The sequence below is a fragment of the Mauremys reevesii genome, linkage group 5 (assembly GCF_016161935.1).
Source record: "Mauremys reevesii isolate NIE-2019 linkage group 5, ASM1616193v1, whole genome shotgun sequence".
Taxonomy (NCBI): domain Eukaryota; kingdom Metazoa; phylum Chordata; order Testudines; family Geoemydidae; genus Mauremys; species Mauremys reevesii.
The window spans coordinates 109,755,888-109,776,995 of NC_052627.1; the positions used below are offsets into that span (position 1 = coordinate 109,755,888).

General features: G+C 46.0%; 1 protein-coding gene across 5 annotated transcripts in view; it reads right to left on the reverse strand.

The window, feature by feature from the left end:
- The window catches only part of LOC120405963 (ADP-ribosyl cyclase/cyclic ADP-ribose hydrolase 1-like), a 45,277-nt gene extending 34,759 nt beyond the window's left edge, over positions 1 to 10,518 (reverse strand). The window contains exons 1-2 of one of the 5 annotated variants that reach the window (XM_039539998.1): positions 10,466 to 10,518; positions 4,245 to 4,463 (exon numbers count right to left, since the gene is read on the reverse strand). In XM_039539998.1, coding sequence (XP_039395932.1) covers positions 4,245 to 4,420 — 176 coding nt within the window. In that variant the 5' untranslated portion in view covers positions 4,421 to 4,463; positions 10,466 to 10,518. Of the gene's footprint in view, positions 1 to 4,244; positions 4,631 to 4,695; positions 4,718 to 10,119; positions 10,198 to 10,465 lie in introns of those variants that run through there. The other 4 variants (XM_039539995.1, XM_039539994.1, XM_039539996.1 and 1 more) reach the window with 4 other exon arrangements.
- Positions 10,519 to 21,108: the final 10,590 nt, after the last annotated feature.

Genomic DNA, 21,108 nt, shown 5'->3' on the forward strand with positions numbered 1-21,108 from the left:
CAAGAACAGTGCAACATTGATCTCACCACGTGTAGTAGCTACAACACGAGATTGCTTGTGGCATTCATAGTGGAACGCTACTCTTGCGCTTGGGAAACAAGCACTGAGTGGTGAGATCACATCATCATGCAAATCTGGGATGATGAGCTTTGGCTGCAGAACTTTCGGATGAGCTCACCCAGCCCTGCAGCGCAAGAACACAAGAATGAGAATTGCCTTGCCATTGGAGAAGCACATGGCGATTGCACTGTGGAAGCTGGCTACTCCAGACTGCTATCAATCGGTCACTAACCAGTTCGGAATGGGAAAGTCAACCGTTGGACTCATGTTGACAGAAATGTGCCGGGCTATTAATCGCATCCTGCTTCGATAGACCGTGACTCTGGGCAACATGCATGACATTGTGGCTGGCTTTGCACAAATAGGCTTTCCTAACTGCGGAGAGGCGATAGATGGCATGCACATTCCAATTCTGGCACCAGACCACCTAGCCACTGAGTACATTAATCGCAAGGGATATTTCTGAATGGCTCTCCAGGCACTTGTAGATCACCGTGGGCATTTCACAGACATTAACGCAGGCTGGCCCGGAAAGGTGCACAACACATGCATCTTTTGGAACACTGGCCTGTTCAGGAAGCTGCAAGCAGGGACTCTTTTCCCAGACCAGAAGATCACCATAGGGGAAGTCAAAATGCCCATTGTGATCCTGGGAGACCCTATCTACCCCTTAATGCTGTTGGCATACACATGAGCCACAAGTCCCTAAAATGGTGAGTAGCCACAGGGGCAGGTAAATCACTCTTACTGGACCGGATCCTGCTGTACACTGGGCACGTGGCTCTTGGGGAGAGCCAACGCTGTAGGGCGGGCCTGAAAATCATTCCTGTACCCACACTTTCCACAGGATGTGATCATTATGGAAGATACCTTGCTGCTGAGGATGAGTAGGGAATCAAGGGAGGATCTTCTCCAAGACTGCGGCTTCCACCCTGGCCCTGGCCCCTATGTGGCTCACCTGTGTGCAGCAATGGTCCCCTTACCTCCTCGTGATGGCACAGTGGCACAATAAAGTTACCATTAATGGGGCAAGAAACAAAGCAGCTCTGCCGAAGAACCTGTGGCAGCAGATTGCCCAGCATCTCCACTAGAGTTTCCTGGAGATCTGAGGGAGATTCCCGGAAAGTGAGGGAGTCAATGAACAGCCTGTTCCGCCACTCAGACTAGACATGCAGTGGGAGACAAGCCTGCTTTCTGCCCTCCTGCCCCCAACAACTCGCTTCAGCAATTCCCAAAATCAGATCCACTTCCCGGGGGCCCCCTCTCCTGTTTGCGCTTCACCAGCATCTGACAGCTGTGACTGGCTAGCCTCCTCCTGGCTGCTTGCATCTCTGACCTCCGAGGCATCCTCTGCCTCTGGGTCCCCCGCCACATCCTAGTTCAAGATTTCCTCCTCCTGGTTCAGTTGACTGGCACGCGAGCCACTGAAGTATCCACAGTGGTCTTCGCAGTGGAGGTGGGGGTCACCGCTGAGTATCGCATCCAGCTTTTTTGTAGAACTGGCAGCTCATGGGTGCAGCACCGGAGTGGTGGTTTGCCTCCCGCACCTTGTGGTAGGCATTCCGCAGTTCCTTCACTTTCACCCTACACTGCAATGTGTCCTGGTCATGGCACCTTTCTATCATGCACCGTGAAATCTGTCTGTAGGTAGCATAATTCCTATGTCTGCAGTGCAGCTGGGACTGCTCTCCCCAAATGCCAATGGGGTACAGCAGCTCGACATTGCTCCAAGCAGGGGATCACCTGGTGCATGGAGCAGGCATGGCCACCTGGGAAGATGCACTGAGACCACTACACGCATCACCAAGCAAACAAGAAGGGGACTTTCAAAATTCCAAAGGAATTTATGGGGTGGGGATGATGGTTGGTCACCTGAGGGCAGGGCAGTAGAGTTCAAACCGATGACCAGAGAGGTGAGAACAGGCATTGTGGGACACCTCCTGGAGGCCAATCACAGTGCTGCAATCGACCAGGGTGTCTACACTGCTACCGCGGTGCTGTAGCCCCGGCACAGAAAGCTCTACACCTCTCGTTGGGGTGGGTTTTTTTTACAGCACTGCAACTGTGCAGTTTCTGCGCACTAAGTGGCATGGCAGTGTGTACACCTCAGGAGTTACAGCGCAGAAAGCCGCTTTGCTGCGCAGAAACTTGCCAGTGTAAACATGGCCTCACAGCGTTAACACTCACAGCGCCACTCATAGAGCACTGTCAACTCTGCCAGTTCAGACATGCCCTGACTGTACACTTTCAGTGCCCTTATTAACAATTAAGTAAATAATATACCTATTGAAAAGACTGTTAAGCTTTAAAAGTTATTTCAGTTTAATAATTTAATGTGTTTTTAGTAATATTGGCAAGGAAACTTTTTTTTTTTTTTTTTTACTAGGATGTCCTGATCCTGCAAACACTGGTGTACTGGCTTAATTTTACACATCTGATTAGATCCATTGACTTCAGTGATACTACTCACATGCTTAAAATTAAACTTATGCTTAAGTTATCACAAGATTGGGGTCAAGGCTTTTTATCATGACAGTTTCCCTTCAAATACTGCAGATTTTAGATTGTTTATACAATAGTCTCGGCACTAGACAGCAGAAGGCAAGACTTGTTGATTGCTGCAATCTAGCAGGGAACCAGTTAATATTTTGCTAGGTTTAAATTATGTCAGTGCCATTATGGAGTGGGGGCAGGCACATAAGTTAAACATGACAGCACTTCAGCAGGAAAATGTTGACTCTGTGAGTGTAGGGGTGGAATTGTACTGTGTAGAGTGGCTGTCCTGTCTCAGCCGAGCTCCCTCGCACAATACAGTGCCCAATCCATGTTGAATTCCAGGGAGAGGGGGTGGTATTTTGCAGGGCCTGGGAAAAGGCAGGATGATGCTTCCCTTGCCAGACTCCCTCTCCAACAAGGAATCCCTGGATTTTCAACCTCTGTCTGCAAGGAGGAAGAGAAGTTGAGACCTCCTCCCCTTCAAGACTCTGCACAGCTCTGTCCTGGCCTACACTCTCTGCTTTCCTATCCTCCTTTCATGTTTTCCCCTTCTGCTGCAAGAGCTCTTCCCAGCTGCTTCTCTAAATGCCACTTCTATATCTTCAGTGCAAGCCTTTACACTTGAAATGCCCTCTCTCTCTCCAACATGCTTTAACCTTTCCCTTCATTCAAATCCTGAGTGCCTTAGGGTAGGAATTTTCATCCTCTGTATAATGTACAGCACCAAGCACGGGGGGGAAGGATAGCTCAGTGGTTTGCACATTGGCCTGCTAAACCCAGGGTTGTGAGTTCAATCCTTGAGGGGGCCATTTAGGGATTGGTCCTGCTTTGAGCAGCAGGTTGGACTAGATGATCTTCTGAGGTCCCTTGCAACCCTAATAATCTATGATTCTAAATACATGCATATGGAATATTTTGCAGAGTATCCCCAGCACTAATCATATGACCAGTTGCAATCAATCTTTTTACACAAGCCTGAAAGCCCCATGTGCTTACAGGGAACTTAGGAAAATTCTCTGACCCATATTATCACAATATCTGTTTTGCATATTTTTAAAGGAATTTCTCAATGTTCTTCTCATTCCAAGAAAGATTTCTATTCAGTTGCTTTTTTCTTTCTTAAAAATGACTTCCCAGCCTCCTGCATTCTTTCCCATTCATTCACATATTTGGTTCTATGGGTTAAATGTTATGTGCTGCATAGTTCTTCACAGATTGCAGTTAAACTTCATTGCTGTCACATCCACACATTAAAACTTACTAGACTCTGGCCCAGAGTTTAGTTCTATGAGATTTTTGAAAGAGTTGCACATTTATATGTGTGGGCAGAATTTGGCCCCAAATTACTACTGTTTCACACTCTCATGTGCTGTGTCCTTTTGCCCACCCTCAATCCTCTCCCAAAAATATTTAACAGGATGTGGCCAATTTTAAATTTGACTTTATATGTTTTGCTCCAAAATACTTGTAATCATTCTAATTCCTCTGTTTTCCTTGTTCAGCTGATAACACAGGATATTGTTTCAATTGAAACAACAAGGAGTCCTTGTGGCACCTTAGAAACTAACAAATTTATTTGGGCATAAACTTTCGTGGGCTAAACCCCGCTTCAGCGGACTCATCAGTTGAGTTAGTAGTTAGCTCTTTGCCATTACACCATATTATGCATGACCATAATTATTACTCACCTCAGCTCAGGGTTCACTGTTGTGATGTAGTTATAACACCTCCCGAGGATGACTTCTTGCAGATTTTTAGTGGTCCCTGTGCCTTTCCACTGTAGCAGCTGCAGGCTAGTCTCTTCCGTTCCATTTGCCAGCAGCACAGCAGCCAGCACAGCAACAATTGTCACTATCAGGACCATGATGACCACTAAAAGGATGGTACGCTGCCGAGTCTTGGAGGACCTGTTTTGCAAGGGCATTGTAGATTAAGTTTGTGAACAGCCGGAGCAACTGCTCTCCCGGTCACGACAGAAAAGTAGTTTTTTAATGTGCCCTACGGCACTTTTCCCCCTCCCCCTCTGCCTTCACACGCTGACTGACGTGGAAGCTAACAGTGACCTGCTGCTTGCCGGGCTGAAACACCACACAGAAAACGGAACAGCAGTATTGATTCAGACTGGAACACAAAACTTACACAAACCAGTGGGATGGTTTATGCACATTTGCAATCTTATTAGCAGCATCTGTGACATTAAAGGATGTAGCAAAGATAGCATAGTGTCACTGGAGTTTCCTTGCCTAAATAAATTAATGGGTCACTTAGTGTGAAAGACCCACCTCTGATAGTAGCCTGACCCTGATGTTTCAGAGCAAGGCCGTCTCCCACCCATCCCCTCTCTACAACCCCCTCCTGCTCCCCACCATACACCAATACTGCGGGCAGACTGGGCAAAAAGAAGTGGAGATTTTGTGACTTGAAGCGGGAGGATTTGCCAGTCTTGTAACTTTTATTCAAGCTACTACAAAGTGACTGAAGATACTTTTGTTGCTCTTCAGTGTTTAATCCTCTCTGAATCTTTTTAAGCTATTTTGCCTCAGTGAATTCCACAAGTTAATTGTAGAGTGCCAAATGCTGAAGTCCTTACTTGGGTAAAGCTCGCAGAGAATAGAAGTTTGTCTACAGACAGAGCAAGTAACAATTGTGTAAAAATGGTCCACACTGTCTGTCTGTCTATTTAATTTTGGAAAATCATTTCCTCAATTTTAATTTGTGTCCCCTTACTCTTGCGAATGTAAGCATGAGCACTTGATTGATCTGTACTTTGCCATTGATTATTTTATATTCTGCAGACAATTTTTAACCAAAGGCAAAATGTTTTCCATAGTGAGAAAAATATATCTGAAAAGCACATTTTCTTTCTCTCCCCCCCACACCTTCTCTGCATATAACTTTGAACTGATTGTAAACCACTTCTAAGCAGAACCCTGTTAATTGTGAAATGCTATGGCTATGCTATAAAAGCTGATAGGGTGCAAACTATTCTCTGAGATTGAAACTGGTTTCTTATTCGAAGGCTAAAAAAATTTCAAAATCATCAATGCAAGATTATTTTTTTTAAATTACACTAAAATGTGATTGCATTTTATTGCCATTTATATTAGTAATTAACTATTGATTAACTCATAATTATTTATGTATGCAGTTTAGTTGCAGCCATGTCGGTCCCGGGATATTAGAGAGACAAGGTGGCTGAGGTAATATCTTTTGTTGGATCAGCTTCTGTTAGGGTAATGTCTACTTACATTTTATAGCACTCTAATTTCCAGAGGCAGGTATAAATATGCAGGCCAGAATCAGTCTGGAGATAACAAAGGTTAGCTCAATCAGGGAGGATGAAGCCCTCTTCTAGCGGTTGAGGTGTGAACACCAAGGGAGGAGAAACTGCTTTTGTAGTTGGCTAGCCATTCAGAGTCTTTGTTTAATCCTGAGCTGATGGTGTCAAATTTGCAAATGAACTGAAGCACAGCAGTTTCTCTTTGAAGTCTGGTCCTGAAGGTTTTTTTTTTTTTTTTTTTTTTTTTTCTGTAGGATGGCTACCTTTACATCTGCTTTTATGTGGCCAGGAAGGTTGAAGTGTTCTACAGGTTTTTGTATATTGCCATTCCTAATATCTGACTTGTGTCCATTTATCCTTTTACGTAGGGACTGCCTGCATATTTATACCTGCCTCTAGAAATTTCCATTACATGCGTCTGACAAAGTGGGTATTCACCCACGAAAGCTTATGCTCCAATACGTCTGTTAGTCTATAAGATGCCACATGATTCTTTGTTGCTGTTGTAAGGTAATATTTAATGGTTTGTATTAGAATGCTATGGCTACATGAGAGAATTTAGTGGTGCAGCTCCACTGCTATAAGCTCTCTGTGTAGCCACTCTAAGCTGATGTGAGAGAGCTCTCCCATTGGCTTAATTACTTTAGCTCCTGCTAATGGTAGTAGCTATGTTGGCGGGAGAAGCTCTCCCACCAACATACGCTATCCACATTAGGTTTTAGTCATAGAAACTTATCATAGAAGCTTATATTTCTTTTTTGAAACTTAGATTGGAACTCATGTGTGTATATATGTCCACCTGTGTTAACCTTGTCAATAACTCCCTTGTTTCCTTTTCCTATATAATACATCTTTAGATAGTGTTGTTTTTGTTTTGTTCTGTTTTGTTTTATATGATTGGCTACAAGCATTATCTTTAATATAAGATCTAAGGTGCAACTGACCTGGGGTAAGTGACTGACTGGTTTTTTGGGACTAGGAGTAACCTGAATATTGCTGTCAAGTATCGGAGGGGTAGCCATGTTAGTCTGGATCTGTAAAAGCAGCAAAGAATCCTGTTGCACCTTATAGACTAACAGACGTTTTGGAGCATGAGTTTTCGTGGGTGAATACCCACTTCGTCGGATGCAAGTGGATGCATCCGACAAAGTGGGTATTCACCCACGAAAACTCATGCTCCAAAACGTCTGTTAGTCTATAAGGTGCAACAGGATTCTTTGCTGCTTTTACTGAATATTGCTGTGATCTTTTGCTGGACAAAGGCAAGATTACCTGGGTGGCAAGACAGATTGGAGTACCCCAGGGGACTGTCTGTGACTCCATGTTAAAGATGTTATAGTGCCTGAGGAGTTTACATTTAATAATTGGCTAGTGAAATTGAATGATAGAACTCCCAGCCAATTTGGGGTTTGTGCTCTGTTTCCTAACATGCGGTTGATACCCATGTTCTTGAGCCACTGGAGGACAGTTTGATAGGGTACATATTTAGCTTGAACCTCTATTATGGGCTTTTTTAAACCGTCTCCATGCAGCTTGCAGGCATTTTACTCCTGTGACTATTCCTTTTAATTTCCACTTAACTAGCTTCCTCATTTTGTGTAGTTCCCCTTTTTGAAGTGAAATGCTACTGTGATGGTTTCTTTGGCATTTTCCCCTACAAAGATAGTAAATTTAATTACATCATGGTCACTATTACCAAGTGGTTCAGCTATATACACCTCTTGTGGTGATGTACACCATTTCGGACTAAATCAAGAATTGCCTCTCCCCTTGTGGGTTCCAGGACAATCTACTCCAAGAAGCAGTTCTTTATGGTGTCTAGAAATTGTATCTCTACATCCATTCCCAAGGTGACATGTACCCAGTCAAAATGAGGATAGTTGAAATCCCCCATTATTATTGGGCTTTCTGCTTTTGTAGCCTCTCTAATCTCCCTGAGCATGTCACAATCACTGTCAACATCCTGGTCAGGTGGTCGGTAGTATGTTCCTACTGCTACACTCTTATTGTTCAAGCATGGAATTTCTTTCTATAGAGATTCTATGGCACAGTTTGATTTATTTAAGATTTTTACTTTGACTCTGCTTTCTTTCATGGATAGTGTCACTCCCCGACCATATGACCTACTCTGCCATTACTATATATTTTGTAACCTGGTATTACCATGTCCCATTGATTATCTTCTTTCCACTAAGTTTCTGTAATGCCTTGTATATCAATATCTTCATTTGATGGTAGGCACTCTGGTTCACCCATCTTAGTTTTTAGACATCTAGCATGTTTTGTACATTTTGCCAATATTCAGTTGTTTGCCTTCATGTGTTTATATTTAAATGGGACTCTTTGACGTTTGATTATTCCTCATTAACTCCTACCTGTACTTTACCAAATTCTTTCCTATTCTCTTTGCTAGGATGTAGAGTTTCCCCTTTAATTAATCCCTAAGGGATGTGTTCACCTGAACCATGTGCTCTTCCACACCTGTCAGCTTTTCCCCAGCCCTTAGTTTAAAAACTCCTCCACAACCTTTTTAATTTTACATGCCAGCAATATGGTTCCATATTGGTTTAGGTGGAGCCCATCCTTCCTATATAGGCTCTTCCTTTCCCAAAAGGTTCCCCAGTTCCTAATAAAACCTAAAACCCTCCTTCCTGTACCATTGTCTCATCCATGCATTGAGACCCTGTAATTCTGACTGTCTTTCTGGTCCTGCATGTGGAACTGGGACCATTTTGGAAAATACTACCATGGAGCTCCTGGACTTTCATTTCTTACCTAGCAGCCTAAATTTGGCATCTCTCATACCTTTTCCTATGTCATTGGTACCTACATGTATCACAATCCCTGGCTCCTTTAGCAGTGCACATACGTCTGTCTAGATGTCTCATGAGATCTGCCACCTTTGCACTCGTCTGGCAATCTACCACATGTGTTCTCCTGGTCATTACAAACCCAACTATCTATCTTTCTAATAATCAGATCCCCCATTACTATTATCTGTCACTTCATAATAACTGGAACCCCTTGTGGGAATGGGGACATCTTCAGGGCAAGAGGATACCATCAGAGGCAGCTCTAGCAATTTCACCACCCCAAGCACGGTGGCACTCCGCGGGGGGGGCGCTGTGGCGGTCGCCGGTCACGCGGCTCCACTGGAGCCGCGGGACCAGCAGACCCTCTGCAGGCACGCCTGCGAGAGGTCCACTGGAGCCACCTCCCGCCGACCGGCAGAGCGCCTCCTGCGGCATGCCACCCCAAGCACGCACTTGGCGTGCTGGGGCCTGGAGCCAGCCCTGGATACCATGACATAATCTGGAAGGAGGGTCCCAACTATGGGACTGTTTCCCTCTGCTCCAGCTTGATGTTCTCCTGCAAGATTGTCATTCTCCTTAACAGCACAGAGACTGTCAAACTGGGGGTGGGACCACTCTGTGTCCCTGAAAGTCTCCATGTACCTCTGTCTTCCTTAGCTCCTCCAGTTCAGCCACTCTGGCCTCAAGAGCCTGCACTGTGTCTGAGATCCACAAGCTGCTTGCACCATATGCACACATTCTCTGCCTGTCCACAAATCAGGTAATCATACATGCTACATTCAGTGCAACAAAGTAGATAGCTCCACTCTGATGCTAGACTCTGCCTGCATTATTTGTACTCTTGCAGGCTTTGTTGGTGGTGTTTTGCAGTATTTTTGTGAGGGGGTGGGATTTTCTTTGTCTTTCTCTCTCTCTCCCCCTCCTTTGTTTCTTTTGTAGGGACTTTTCTGGTGCCCTTCCAGTAGTTAGGTTATAGTCCCTCAGCCACCTTTCCCCCCTGCCACTGAACCCTCAGTGCAGCCAAACTCTCCTAACCTTGGTAGCTCACTCAGTCGAGTGCTCTCCCACTCTGTCATGGGGCTCCCTATGCTCAAGAACTGGACCTGGAAGGAATGACCTTCCTCTCTAAACTCCCCTGTTTGCTGCTGGTGGTCACTTAGGAGCTGGATTTTTTAAATACCTGTTCTCCCAGAGTTAGTCTGGCCTCCTTGTTGAGGGTTATGGATCAAGGGAGAGCCTGGATATTGTAAACTCAGCCCAGCCAACCACTTGGCTCAGCACACCACCCCCAAAACAGACCACACTACACTCTTCAGTCAAGCAGGCACCCAGCAAGAAAGCCAGCACACAACAAACAAAGTGAAGAGACAAGGTGAGTGGGGTAAAACATTATACCATACAATAACGTGTACCTCAAAACCTCGTTTCTCTCACCAAAAGAAGTTGGCCCAATAAAAGATATTAACTCACCCACCGTCTCTCTCTAGTGTCCTGGGTCCGAACAGCTACAACAAACAGAGAGCCTCACTCCAAGGATCACGTAGACTCTCCTGACTCCTCCTCCACCTGGAGAAGTCTCTCAGAAAACTCCCTTGTTTAATTTTGCAGTACCTAGCATTGTGCTAGGTGCTTTTCAAAAACAATTGATAAGACTCCTGGGGCCAAGAGTTTACAGTCTAATCTTAAATGTGATACATGAGTAAGGATAACAAAAGGGGGTTGTGGCAGGGGGTGATTAAGGTATCACTTAAATCAAAGGGATTCTCTGTTTAAGAATGTGATGATTCTGCTTTTGATTTAATCTACACATACTCACCACTTCTTGAAGGGAGTGCTCTGGCAGAAGGGAATTTTAGGAGGGAACTGAATAAGGAGAGGATAATGGTTTGGAATCAGCAAGCAGGGAGAAGTATTTCATGGGCAGGGAAAGCATGGAAGGAAGCACAGAAGTGGGAGTGGGACAAAAAAAATGAAGAGGGGTTAATTGTAGTTTTTCTTGTAAGGCTCATGGATACTAGAATAACTTGTGGATACCTCAGTATTCTCCGCCCCTTTTCTAAACAAAACCGAAACAAAGGTAAATTATTGGCCAAGGTCAAACAACTGAAACACAAGAATAGAGTGGTGCATTTTCATATTATCTATTTCCTGATAACAAAACTGCTGGGAGGGGCCACCCAGAAACTCAGCTGGTAGGAACACAAACAAGCAACTGTTACAGCTACAGCCATAAGGAAGCAGGGAGCTGAGACCCAACCAGAGTTACTCCTCCCCTCCAGCATCCCGGACCCAGAACTCTGCAAGGGAGAGCCCCGCTCTAGGGACACCAAGGCCGTGTGGTAGATGCCCCCCACCGTGTGAGTTCAAGAGAAACCACAGGGAGGCCAGGCCTCATCCAGAAACTCAGCCAGGAGGAGCAGCTGCAGCAGGGATGGGGGTGTATCATCAGTGCCCAACTGCTTTCCTTCCCCTGTTCCTTTCAACTCACTCCTGCCCCTTCCCTCATGGTCTCTCCATGTCAGCCTCACTTCAACAGCCTTCCATGCACCATTTCTTCCTTCCTCTTGTCCCTACTTTCTCTCTATTTAGCTACTCCCTTCCCAATAAAACCTCACCCCAAACTGTAAAAGTAAAATAAAAAGAAATCAATGAAACAATTTATGGCATGAAAATTGCATTTACCAACCACCACATAGTTCACTTGTTTGGTTGCTATATCCCTTTACCCCATCCCTTTGTTTCTCTTATCTATATAGGCCATGTCTACACTGCAGTTAGTACATCACTTGTGTGCATGCATACGTGCTCCTTGTGTCGGCAGCGCATGCACTCACCAGGAGTTCTGGTGTCAGTGCAGAGTGCAGTGCACTATAGAGAGAGATCCCACTGTGCAACTAGCCATCATCCAGTGTACATCCAGGGCTGAACTGAGTTGTGTGGGGTGACTGGGAGCATAGAGTTTCCAGTTTGAAATTGTCTCCGTCACATGTTATCTGTATCCCATAATTTTCACACCTTTTTTTTTTCAAAATCCCACAAACCTGTGTGGCCCTCCTCATTGTCCACCATCTCTGACAGAAGCATGGAGCCTGCACAGTTCTGCACTAGTGTCATGAACACTGTAAGCACAGAGCACACAATCCTGGAATATTTGCAGAGCCACAAGAAGAACTGGATCAGTGAGGAACATGATGATTCCTTGGAGAAGAGATCGCTGTGGGACATAGCGAGAACCAAATCAAGGTTGTTGATGGCATTCATGGAGCAGCTGCAGAGGGAGCACCTCTTCTGGGCCTGAGAAACAAGCACTGACTGGCAGGATCACATTGTAATGCAGTACAATGTGATCCTGCCAGGGACGATGAGCAGTAGCTGCAGAACTTTTGGATGCGCAAGGCCACACTCCTGGATCTGTGTGCTGAGCTTGCCCCAGCCCTTGAGTGCAGGGACACCAAAATGAGAGCTGCACTGACAGTGGAGAAGTGAGTGGAGATCACACTGTGGAAACTTGCAACACTAGATTGCTACCAGTCAGCCAGGAATCAATTTTGAGTCAGAAAATCCACTGTGGGGGTCATTGTAATGCAAGTTTGCAGGGTCATTAACCACCTCCTGCTATGCAGGATTGTGACCCTCAGCAATGTGCAGGACATAATGGATGGATTTGTAGAAGCACAGTTCCTGAACTGTAGCGGAGTGATAGATGGCACGCATATCCCTGTTTTGGCATCAGAGTACATCAACAGAAAAGGCCACAAGCATTGGTAGATCACTAGGGACGCTTCACCGACACCAATGTGGGCTGGTCGGGAAAGGTGCATGACACTCACATCTTTAAAACAGTTTGAAAGCTTGTCTCTTTCACCAGCAGAAGTTGATCTAATATCACCCACCTTGTCTCTATATTTTTATAGGTTTTTTCAAAGCCCATTTTATATGGATATCAGTTCAGAATATCTGATCAGACACGTATATGCACAGACACTGGTGTATGTGTGTGGGCAGAAGCTGAACACAGAGTACATGTGTGCAAACCTGCCTGTGTGTATGCCTTACTGGGGTTTCAGAAGGGTTTGTGGATGTTGTGTGCACCTGTGAAATGCTTTTATGCAGTCTTGTATCATTCTTGTTCTTTGTTCTATGCAGGTAAGGTTCCTGTACTTCTCATGGACATTGCAGTGCTGCAATGCATTTATTTTATTTTATAACAGGTATTGCTATGACAAATGTGCTGATAATTTTCCTGACTTCTTATTTGTGGCTGTAACAAAGACTGGAGGGCCTGTGGCTAGTCAACCCTGATTTCTAGAGATGTACCTGGATTGGATCATAGGCTTCCTTGTAAAGAGCAACAAGGAAGCTGCAGAGAGTGAGAACTGAGAAGGGTTTTTGTAGGGAATACCTGGGGTGTTTGGGAGCCAGACTGGAAGGCTGAGCTCCAGCCAAGTAAAACCTGAGAGTGCTCATTGAAACAGAGGAGGGACGACAGGCAGGAAAGAAGAGCAAGGCCTGGCTTGGCCCAGTTTAAAAACGAGTTAAATACTTTGTGTTTGTTTTGTGGTACTACGGAGGGACTGTACTGAGTTTTCTACATAACAGACTTTGTGGCCAACCTGAGTGGAACTGGTGAAGGGTGAATGCAAGGGACCAGGGAGAAGAATAGCCCAACTCCCAGAAGGAGGGCTGTGGGGTTCCCTTAGTCAAGAGGGGGTTTGGCCTATTGGGCCACTGGGGACTATGTGCAAGACTAAACAAACTAGACCCCACCCAAAAGGGGGTAATTTTTGTTTGAAATAATGTGGACTGTGCAGTTCTTAAGGGGCCCTGAAGAGAAGGAAACAGGGGCAAGAGTGCTGCAGAGTGAGCTCTGCCCAGGAGGGGGCTGGCTCTGGTACAGGGCTTAAGATATTTCTGTGTTTATATACCTATTCACCTGTGAAAATCCAGGCCAGAATCCTCAGTTCCAGTGAGAGACAAGTGCCACCACTGGCGCTGGTGGAGGTTACAGTGCAACAGTATCATTTTAGTTTCAATTATTGAATTTGTCTTCGATAATTCTCATCCAGGGGCGGCTCCAAGCCCCAGCACGCCAAGCGCGTGCTTGGGGCGGCAAGCCGCGGGGGGTGCTCTGCCGGCGCCGCGGGGGCGGCAGGCAGGCTTCCCTCAGCGGCTTGCTTGCGGAGGGTCCGCTGGTCCCGCGGCTTCGGTGGACCTCCCGCAGGTGTGCCTGTGGAGGGTCTGCTGGTCCCGCAGCTTCGGAGGAGCCGCAGGACCAGTGGACCCTCCGCAGGCAAACCGCCGGAGGCAGCCTGCCTGCCGTGCTTGGGGCAAAATCCCTAGAGCTGCCCCTGTTCTCATCTCTCTGGTCTCACTGTCATGACCTGCTTAGAGTGGGCACAATCACTTGAGTCTGAACTGCTTTGTCTGTGTCTAACTTCAGTTGAAAGCTCCTTGGGACAGGGCCCAGGACTTTGGTTGTCAGCAGAGTTTGAATCTAGGACCTTCAGTGCTAAGGGCGTGAGCTGCTTGAACCAAAAGAGTAACTCCATTAGCTGAAAGCTATAATAAGTTTTTTTTATCCCCATATGTGAATTAGCCGCTAGAAGGGGACAAAGACACACTGTGTTCTACTTTGGGTTACACAAGCACAATGCTGACTGAACAAATAATAAACCCAATACTCTTCCACCCACTCTTATTTTGATAGTCCTATATATTAACCTCTTCATGTTTTTTCTTTAAAATGCTCATTTAAATAAAAATGAAATCTAAAAGAGAAATTTTCTACTTCCCACTAACAGGATGCCAAATATTGCAATGCTGAAGCAAAATGCTATGTTATGTTAATAAAAGCACACACAGTAAGGTTATGCTATTATCCCTATTGACTTGAAATAAAAGATTCCTTGTGAAGCACAACATATAAATGTTTGTAGATTAACAAGGCAGTTGGGTTTGATGACCTTGTTCGCTAATCTAGCATTGCAGTGTTTCATTACTTTATGCCTTTGTCATGTAATTTGTTTTGTTTTTAATTCTTGGAAAACTAAGCATTTTACCTATTTGCTTGGTTGTACATAGAAGCTGGTTGGGTAATTGTAATTCTGGCCTAGCTTTTTTAGCATGGTTTGAATACTGAGGGCTTGGCTACACTTACAAGTTGCAGCGCTGGTGGAGGCTTTCCAGCGCTGCAATTAACACCCCGTCCACACTTGCAGGGCACAACCAGCGCTGCAACTCCCTGGTTGCAGCGCTGGCTGAAAACCCATCCGGGTTGGGGTATAAGAGTGCAGCGCTGGTGACACCAGCGCTGCTCAGCAGGTGTGGACACTCACCAGCGCTTTACCTGTCCTCCAGGGAATAAGGAGCTATCCCAGAATTCCTGTTCAGCCACTCTGCACATCAGTTTGCACTCTACTGCTCTTGCCTCAGGTGACCCGCCCTTTAAATGCCCCGGGAAATTTAAAAATCTCCTTCCTGTTTGCTGCAGCCAGGTGTGGAGTGCAATCAGTTAATCAGTTACAGGTTACAGGTAACCATGCCTAGCCCCAGCATGGAGCACAGGTGAATTGCAGGACCTCATCAGTGTTTGGGGTGAGGCGTCTGTTCAGGCACAGCTGCGCTCCGGCCGTAGGAATTACGATATCTTTGAGCAGATAGCAAGGGACATGCTGGATAGGGGCCATCAACGACTACAATGCAGGGTGAAAGTTAAAGAGCTGCGAGTGCCTATTACAAAGCCCGAGAGGGAATCGCAGATCCGGATCCGCCCCACGACCTGCCGTTTTACTTGGAGATGGACAACATACTTGGGGTGACCCCACTGCCAATCCCAGGGTAACGATGGACACTTCTGAGCAGGCTGGGGACAGGAGGAGGAGGAGGCTGCGGGGAGAGTGAAGCTCCTGGGATGGGGAAGAAACCGCAGATTCCTGGAGGCATGCAGCCAGGAGCTCTTCTCAAGCCAGGAGGAAAGTACCCAATCGCAGCAGCAGCCAGCAGTTGCAGAAGGACAAGCAGAGGCGGCTTTTATTTTCTGGGTGGAAATGTTTCTGGAGAGGAAGGGGTTATGGATGCATGCATGGCAGCGTCTAGATGTGGAATAGCCCGTTGATGTGGTCTATCACGCGCGGTAATCTGCTTCAGTTATCTCAGCAAAAGCTTCATCCAGAGCGTGGGCAATATGCCTGCGCAGGTTTATAGGCCGAGCCACTGTGTCCCGTGTCCCAGGGACGGTGACGCGTCCGCGCCACTCTTCGGCCGGGGACCATTTCTGAACACAGGCACGCCGCATAGGGTCCCGGGCGGAATCCACATTGCTCTAAAAGAGCCCCCCGCTGTTCCCTAGTGAAAACATCTTCCAGGATTAAGTCCTGTGAAAAATGTTGGGAGACTCTTTAGTGAAGAGATAGGGAGATAAGATCACCCCTGCATCTGCATCTTCACTCAACCCCTCTAGCACTCCAGATTACCCGAAGCAACCAGCTCCCCTCTCACTCAAGCCCCACTCCTCACTCACCATTTCGTGGCTTCTGTTGTGTTTTCCTTTTGGGATAAAGAATGCAAGTGAGAACTTGCAAGTGAGAACTCCTCAGTGTAACAATTCATGTCTGGAGATAGTGGATACAATGCTGCCCGTGTTAAATGTTGTCATTTCTGTGTGTACAGTGACCTTGACTGGACTGCCCAGATGTTCAACATCACAGAGGCTTCAAAATTTGAGAAAAATCCCGAAAGAGCAAAGAGGACATGCTGAAAACTGTTCTTCAGCACTTTGCTACAGAGAGAAAATTATTGAATGTGTGGATAGAGAAAGAATGCAGGACCCGCAAGTGAAATGCAGTGGCCAAGAGTAAAAGCACGGAGCGGCTGCTAAGCATCCTGAGTCTATAGAGTCACTCGTTGCCATGCAAGCAGAGCACTACCGTGCTACTCCCCCACCCGCCCCGTCCTTTGTGCCTTGTGCCCCAATGTCAGCTCCAACCACCTTTCCCCAGCATCCAGGCTCTTACCACCACCAGCTGCCTCCAACACCTCGTTCCCCAACCAGCCCTGATACCTACCACCACCCTTACCTCTGCATTCAACCCCATCACCATGCAGTATATGCACCCTGAAGTGCAGGATTCATTAAACAGCAGTCCAGACATGGCATATGCAAACTTGTGACTGTACAGTTCACCAACCCACACCCTTGCCCTCTTGTGTTAATGAAATGTTGTGTGTCTGTCTGTCTGTCAAGGAACTTTTTTTCTTTTCAATAAAACAATTCTTGGCTTTGAAAACAGTCTTTATTATAGCAGATAGTGAAAGACACCTTAGCCCAGTAAAGAAAGAGGCACTGCAAATCATATTATTATTATGGATAATAGAATAACAGTGTAAGCAGTGCAATTCACTCCCATGCAAGGCAGCAAGCATTACTGTTGGCTTTCAGCCTCAAATTCTTCCCTCAAGGCATCCCTAATCCTTGAAGCCCTGTGCTGGGCCTCTCTATTAGCCCTGCTCTCTGGCTGTGCATATTCAGCCTCCAGGACTTGAACCTCGGTGGTCCATGCCTCACTGAATGTTTCACCCTTCCCTTCACAAATATTATGGAGGGTACAGCAAGCGCTTATAACCGGGGATGCTGCTTTCCCCAAGTCTAGCTTCCCATACAAACATCTCCAGCGAGCCTTTAAACGCCCAAAAGCACACTCCACAGTCATTCTGCACCGGCTCAGCCTGTAGTTGAACCGGTCCTTGCTCCTGTCAAGCTTCCTGTATAGGGTTTCATGAGCCAAGGCAGTAACGGGTATGCGGGTCTCCAAGGATCACAGTGGGCATTTCGACATCCCCTACTGTGATCTTCCTGTCTGGGAAAAAGTCCTGCCTGCATCTTCCTGAACAGGCCACTGTTCAAAGATGCGTGCATCATGCACCTTTCCAGGCCAGCCTGTGTAAATGTCAATGAAACGCCCGGTGATCCACAAGCGCCTGGAGAACCATAGAGAAATACCCTTACGATTAACGTACTCTGATGCCAGGTGGGGCCAGAATAGGAATATGCGTCCCATCTATCGCCTCCACAGTTAGAAACCCATTTGTGCAAAGCCATCCACAATGTCCTGCACGCTCCCCGGAGTCACGGTCTTTCTTAGCAGGATGCGATTAATTGCCTTGCAAACTTGCATCAAAACGATTCCCACGGTCGACTTTCCCACACCAAACTGGTTCCCGACCGACCGGTAGCTGTCTGGATTTGCCATCTTCCAGATTGCAATAGCCACCCGCTTTTCCACCGTCAGGGCAGCTCTCAATCTTGTGTCCTTGCGCCGCAGAGTGGGGCGAGCTCAGCACACAGTCCCATGAAAGTGGCTTTTCTCATACGAAAGTTCTGCAGCCACTGCTCGTCATCCCAGACTTCCATGACGATGTGATCCCACCACTCAGTGCTTGTTTCCCGAGCCCAAAAGCGGCGTTCAACGGTGCTGAGCATTTCCGTGAATGCCGCAAGCACTCTAGTGTCACACGCGGCAGACAAATCCATATTGATATCATCGTCGGACTCCTCACTGTCACTTTGGAGCTGAAGGAATAGCTCGACTGCCAAACGTGTTGTGCTGGTGACACTCATCAGCAGAGTCCTCAGCAGATCGGGCTCCATTTGCCACAGAAATCGCGATTCACAGAGAGTAACAGAAAGACACTCACAATGGCGCCAAACGCTGCCGGAATGAATGCTGGGATGTGAAGCGATGCACCACGGGGCGCTGGCAAACAGGAAGCGGAATGACCCGCACACTTCCTTCCCCTTCCCACAATACTCAGCGCCAAAACGGCGCCAAAATGGGACGAGGTGTTCTGTGGGATAGCTGCCCACAATGCACCTCTCAATACAGCGCTGCAAGTGTGGCCACACTGCAGCGCTGGTAGCTGTCAGTGTGGCCACACTCCAGCGCTGGCCCTTACACAGCTGCATGAGCAGCGCTGTAACTCCCAGCGCTGCAACTTGTAAGTGTAGCCAAGCCCTGAATAAGTGACACTTTTGTTGTTATTGGCAACAAACGACAAAAACAGTATTTGTTAAATCACATGCCAGGAATGGAAATCAACTTTGCTTCCTTTGCAGCTGAGGTTCTTGAAACTGTGCCTTTATCGTAGAACCTTGATTTCAGCTTTTACTGTGTTCTTTGGAGAGTAACTAGTTTTGCGTCTGATTTATATCTAGTTAATTATTTATGAAACAGTGGTTGCTATAGTAGTTAAGGTTTTGTGAATGTTTCCATTATAACCTTCTGTTTTTGAGTCACCCTCAACTTTCTATAACTGTCACATTTCAGGTTTTGGTGGCGCGGGGGGGAGGGGTGTCTATGCTTTCAGGTGACTTACTGTGGAAAGTTTGTGCAAAATCAGTTCATCCGCAGTTTTGGAGTAGGAGGATGGTGGGGTAAGGGGAGGCGGGGGGAAGAAGAAGAAATAGAGTTCCCCGTTCGAAAAAACCTTGGACAGTGCTACAGCTGAAAGAGTGAGGAGTATTAAGCTATAGCATCATACAGAAATAGTACCCACTGAAGAGAAGCCTTGGAATGTTGTGGTAAAAATGTTAAGTCTTTGATTTGACAGAGTTATGAACCTATTAAAATAACTATGGTGCCAACACTTGTGATTTTATCGTGAATTCCACAATATCTGGTGTTTTGCTTAAATCTCCAGCTCCTGGAATCATATTACACACAAATCTCAGCTTCCATTGGAAAAAAAAAGTATGTTTTCTTAAGTTATTCCTGATTTACATTACAATAAGTGAGATTAGAATAAGACATCATGTTTGAATATAGGGTACGTTTCAGCAACATGGTAAAATACAAGGTTCCCAGCCGTACACATCAACATTACTCTGGGATGATAATTCTTTGTACTCCAGTGTTTAGCTCCTCTTCAAGTGTGCATGTTCTAACAGGAAATGTCACGCAGACTGCTCCAAGCCCCAGTCTTGAGACAGAATTGTTAGAATGTAGGTTAGAACGTGCCACAGTGATGAGGCAAAAACTGGTGTAGCTTAAGTCTTAGGCCATGTCTATGCTATAGTACCACAGCAGCATAGCATAGCTATGACACTGTAGCTATGCCACTGTAAGCCCATAGTGTAGACAGTACACAGACTATGGTAATGGAAGGAGGTTATTCCATCACTGTAGGAACTCCACCTCCCTCCATTTACACTTAAAGCTTAGATCAGCATAGCTATGGAGCTCAGGGGAGTGGATTTTTTACACCCCTGAGCCCAATAGCTTGCCAGACTAAGGCCTGGTCTAACCCTAAACCTTAGGTCAGCATAGCTATGTTCAGAAGGCTGCAATCACCAGATGTCACAAATATAATTTAAATTGTAAAATGGCAGTGCAAACTCATTATTTGCACTTCCCACAGTACAAGCCACAATATTTGCTTCTGAGATATTTACACAATTTTTTCCCCCATTCATCCTGGTTCCTTTTGAGAAGCCTGACCTTAGATAAGAAAGGTGCACATGCTAATTTGTGTGCTGCCAGAGTTTTAGACAGAGGAAGTGGTTATAGAATGTAGACCAGCAGAAAGCCTACCTTTTTTCAGTAAAACATTGACTATTTTGATTGCAGTGTGCTACCCTTTTCTATGCATTCTGCTACATTGTGAGGAAAGCGTGAAAGGAGCAAAGACAAATAATGTTACCATTTTCCTTTTATTGTGGCAGTGACCTTTTCATTGTCCTGCATACATTGTTAGATTGGGGTGTGGGTGGACAAAAGAGAACCTAACCTAACTTCTTTCTTTAGCAGTGTCACGTGAGAGAACAAATGGTTGAGAAAAATAATTTGGGTAAAGTCTATTAAATTAAATAGAGCAGTGTTTCTATTGCGTAAATAAATATCAGCCATGCATGTTCGGAGGTCCTGGCTCTGATTTCAATATTGTTAATTTTATACATGTATAATTCCATTAGCTTCAGTGGAGCTACTCCTGGTTTACATTGATGTCCTGAGAGCAGAATCTACTCCTGAGTGTTATATTGACAATGTTTTTGAATGTGTAATTATCTGGGGAAGAAAACACTTTCAAAGAAAAAACGTTATTGTGCACTTACAAGAGAGTGGTGTATTTTTACATTGCATGTAGTACTATTATTACTCCGGTTAGTCTGCCAGGAACACTAAGATGATCTTCTGAGGGTAAAACCCCTGAAAAATCAGGCATTTTTAAGGCATAGGAAAATGTTTATGAGATAGGGCTGTCAACCCTCCCGGTTTCGCTGGGAGTCTCCTGGGATGAGGCCATATCTCCAGGAGGCTACTGCAGCCAAACCAGGAGATTTTAGGCCACTAAAAGTCCGGTGGTACAGTGGGGGTAAGGCAGGCTTCCTGAGCCCCTTCCTGCACCCAAACTCCCTCCCAGAGCTTGCACCCCACACTCCCTCCTGTACACCAACCCCCTGTCCCA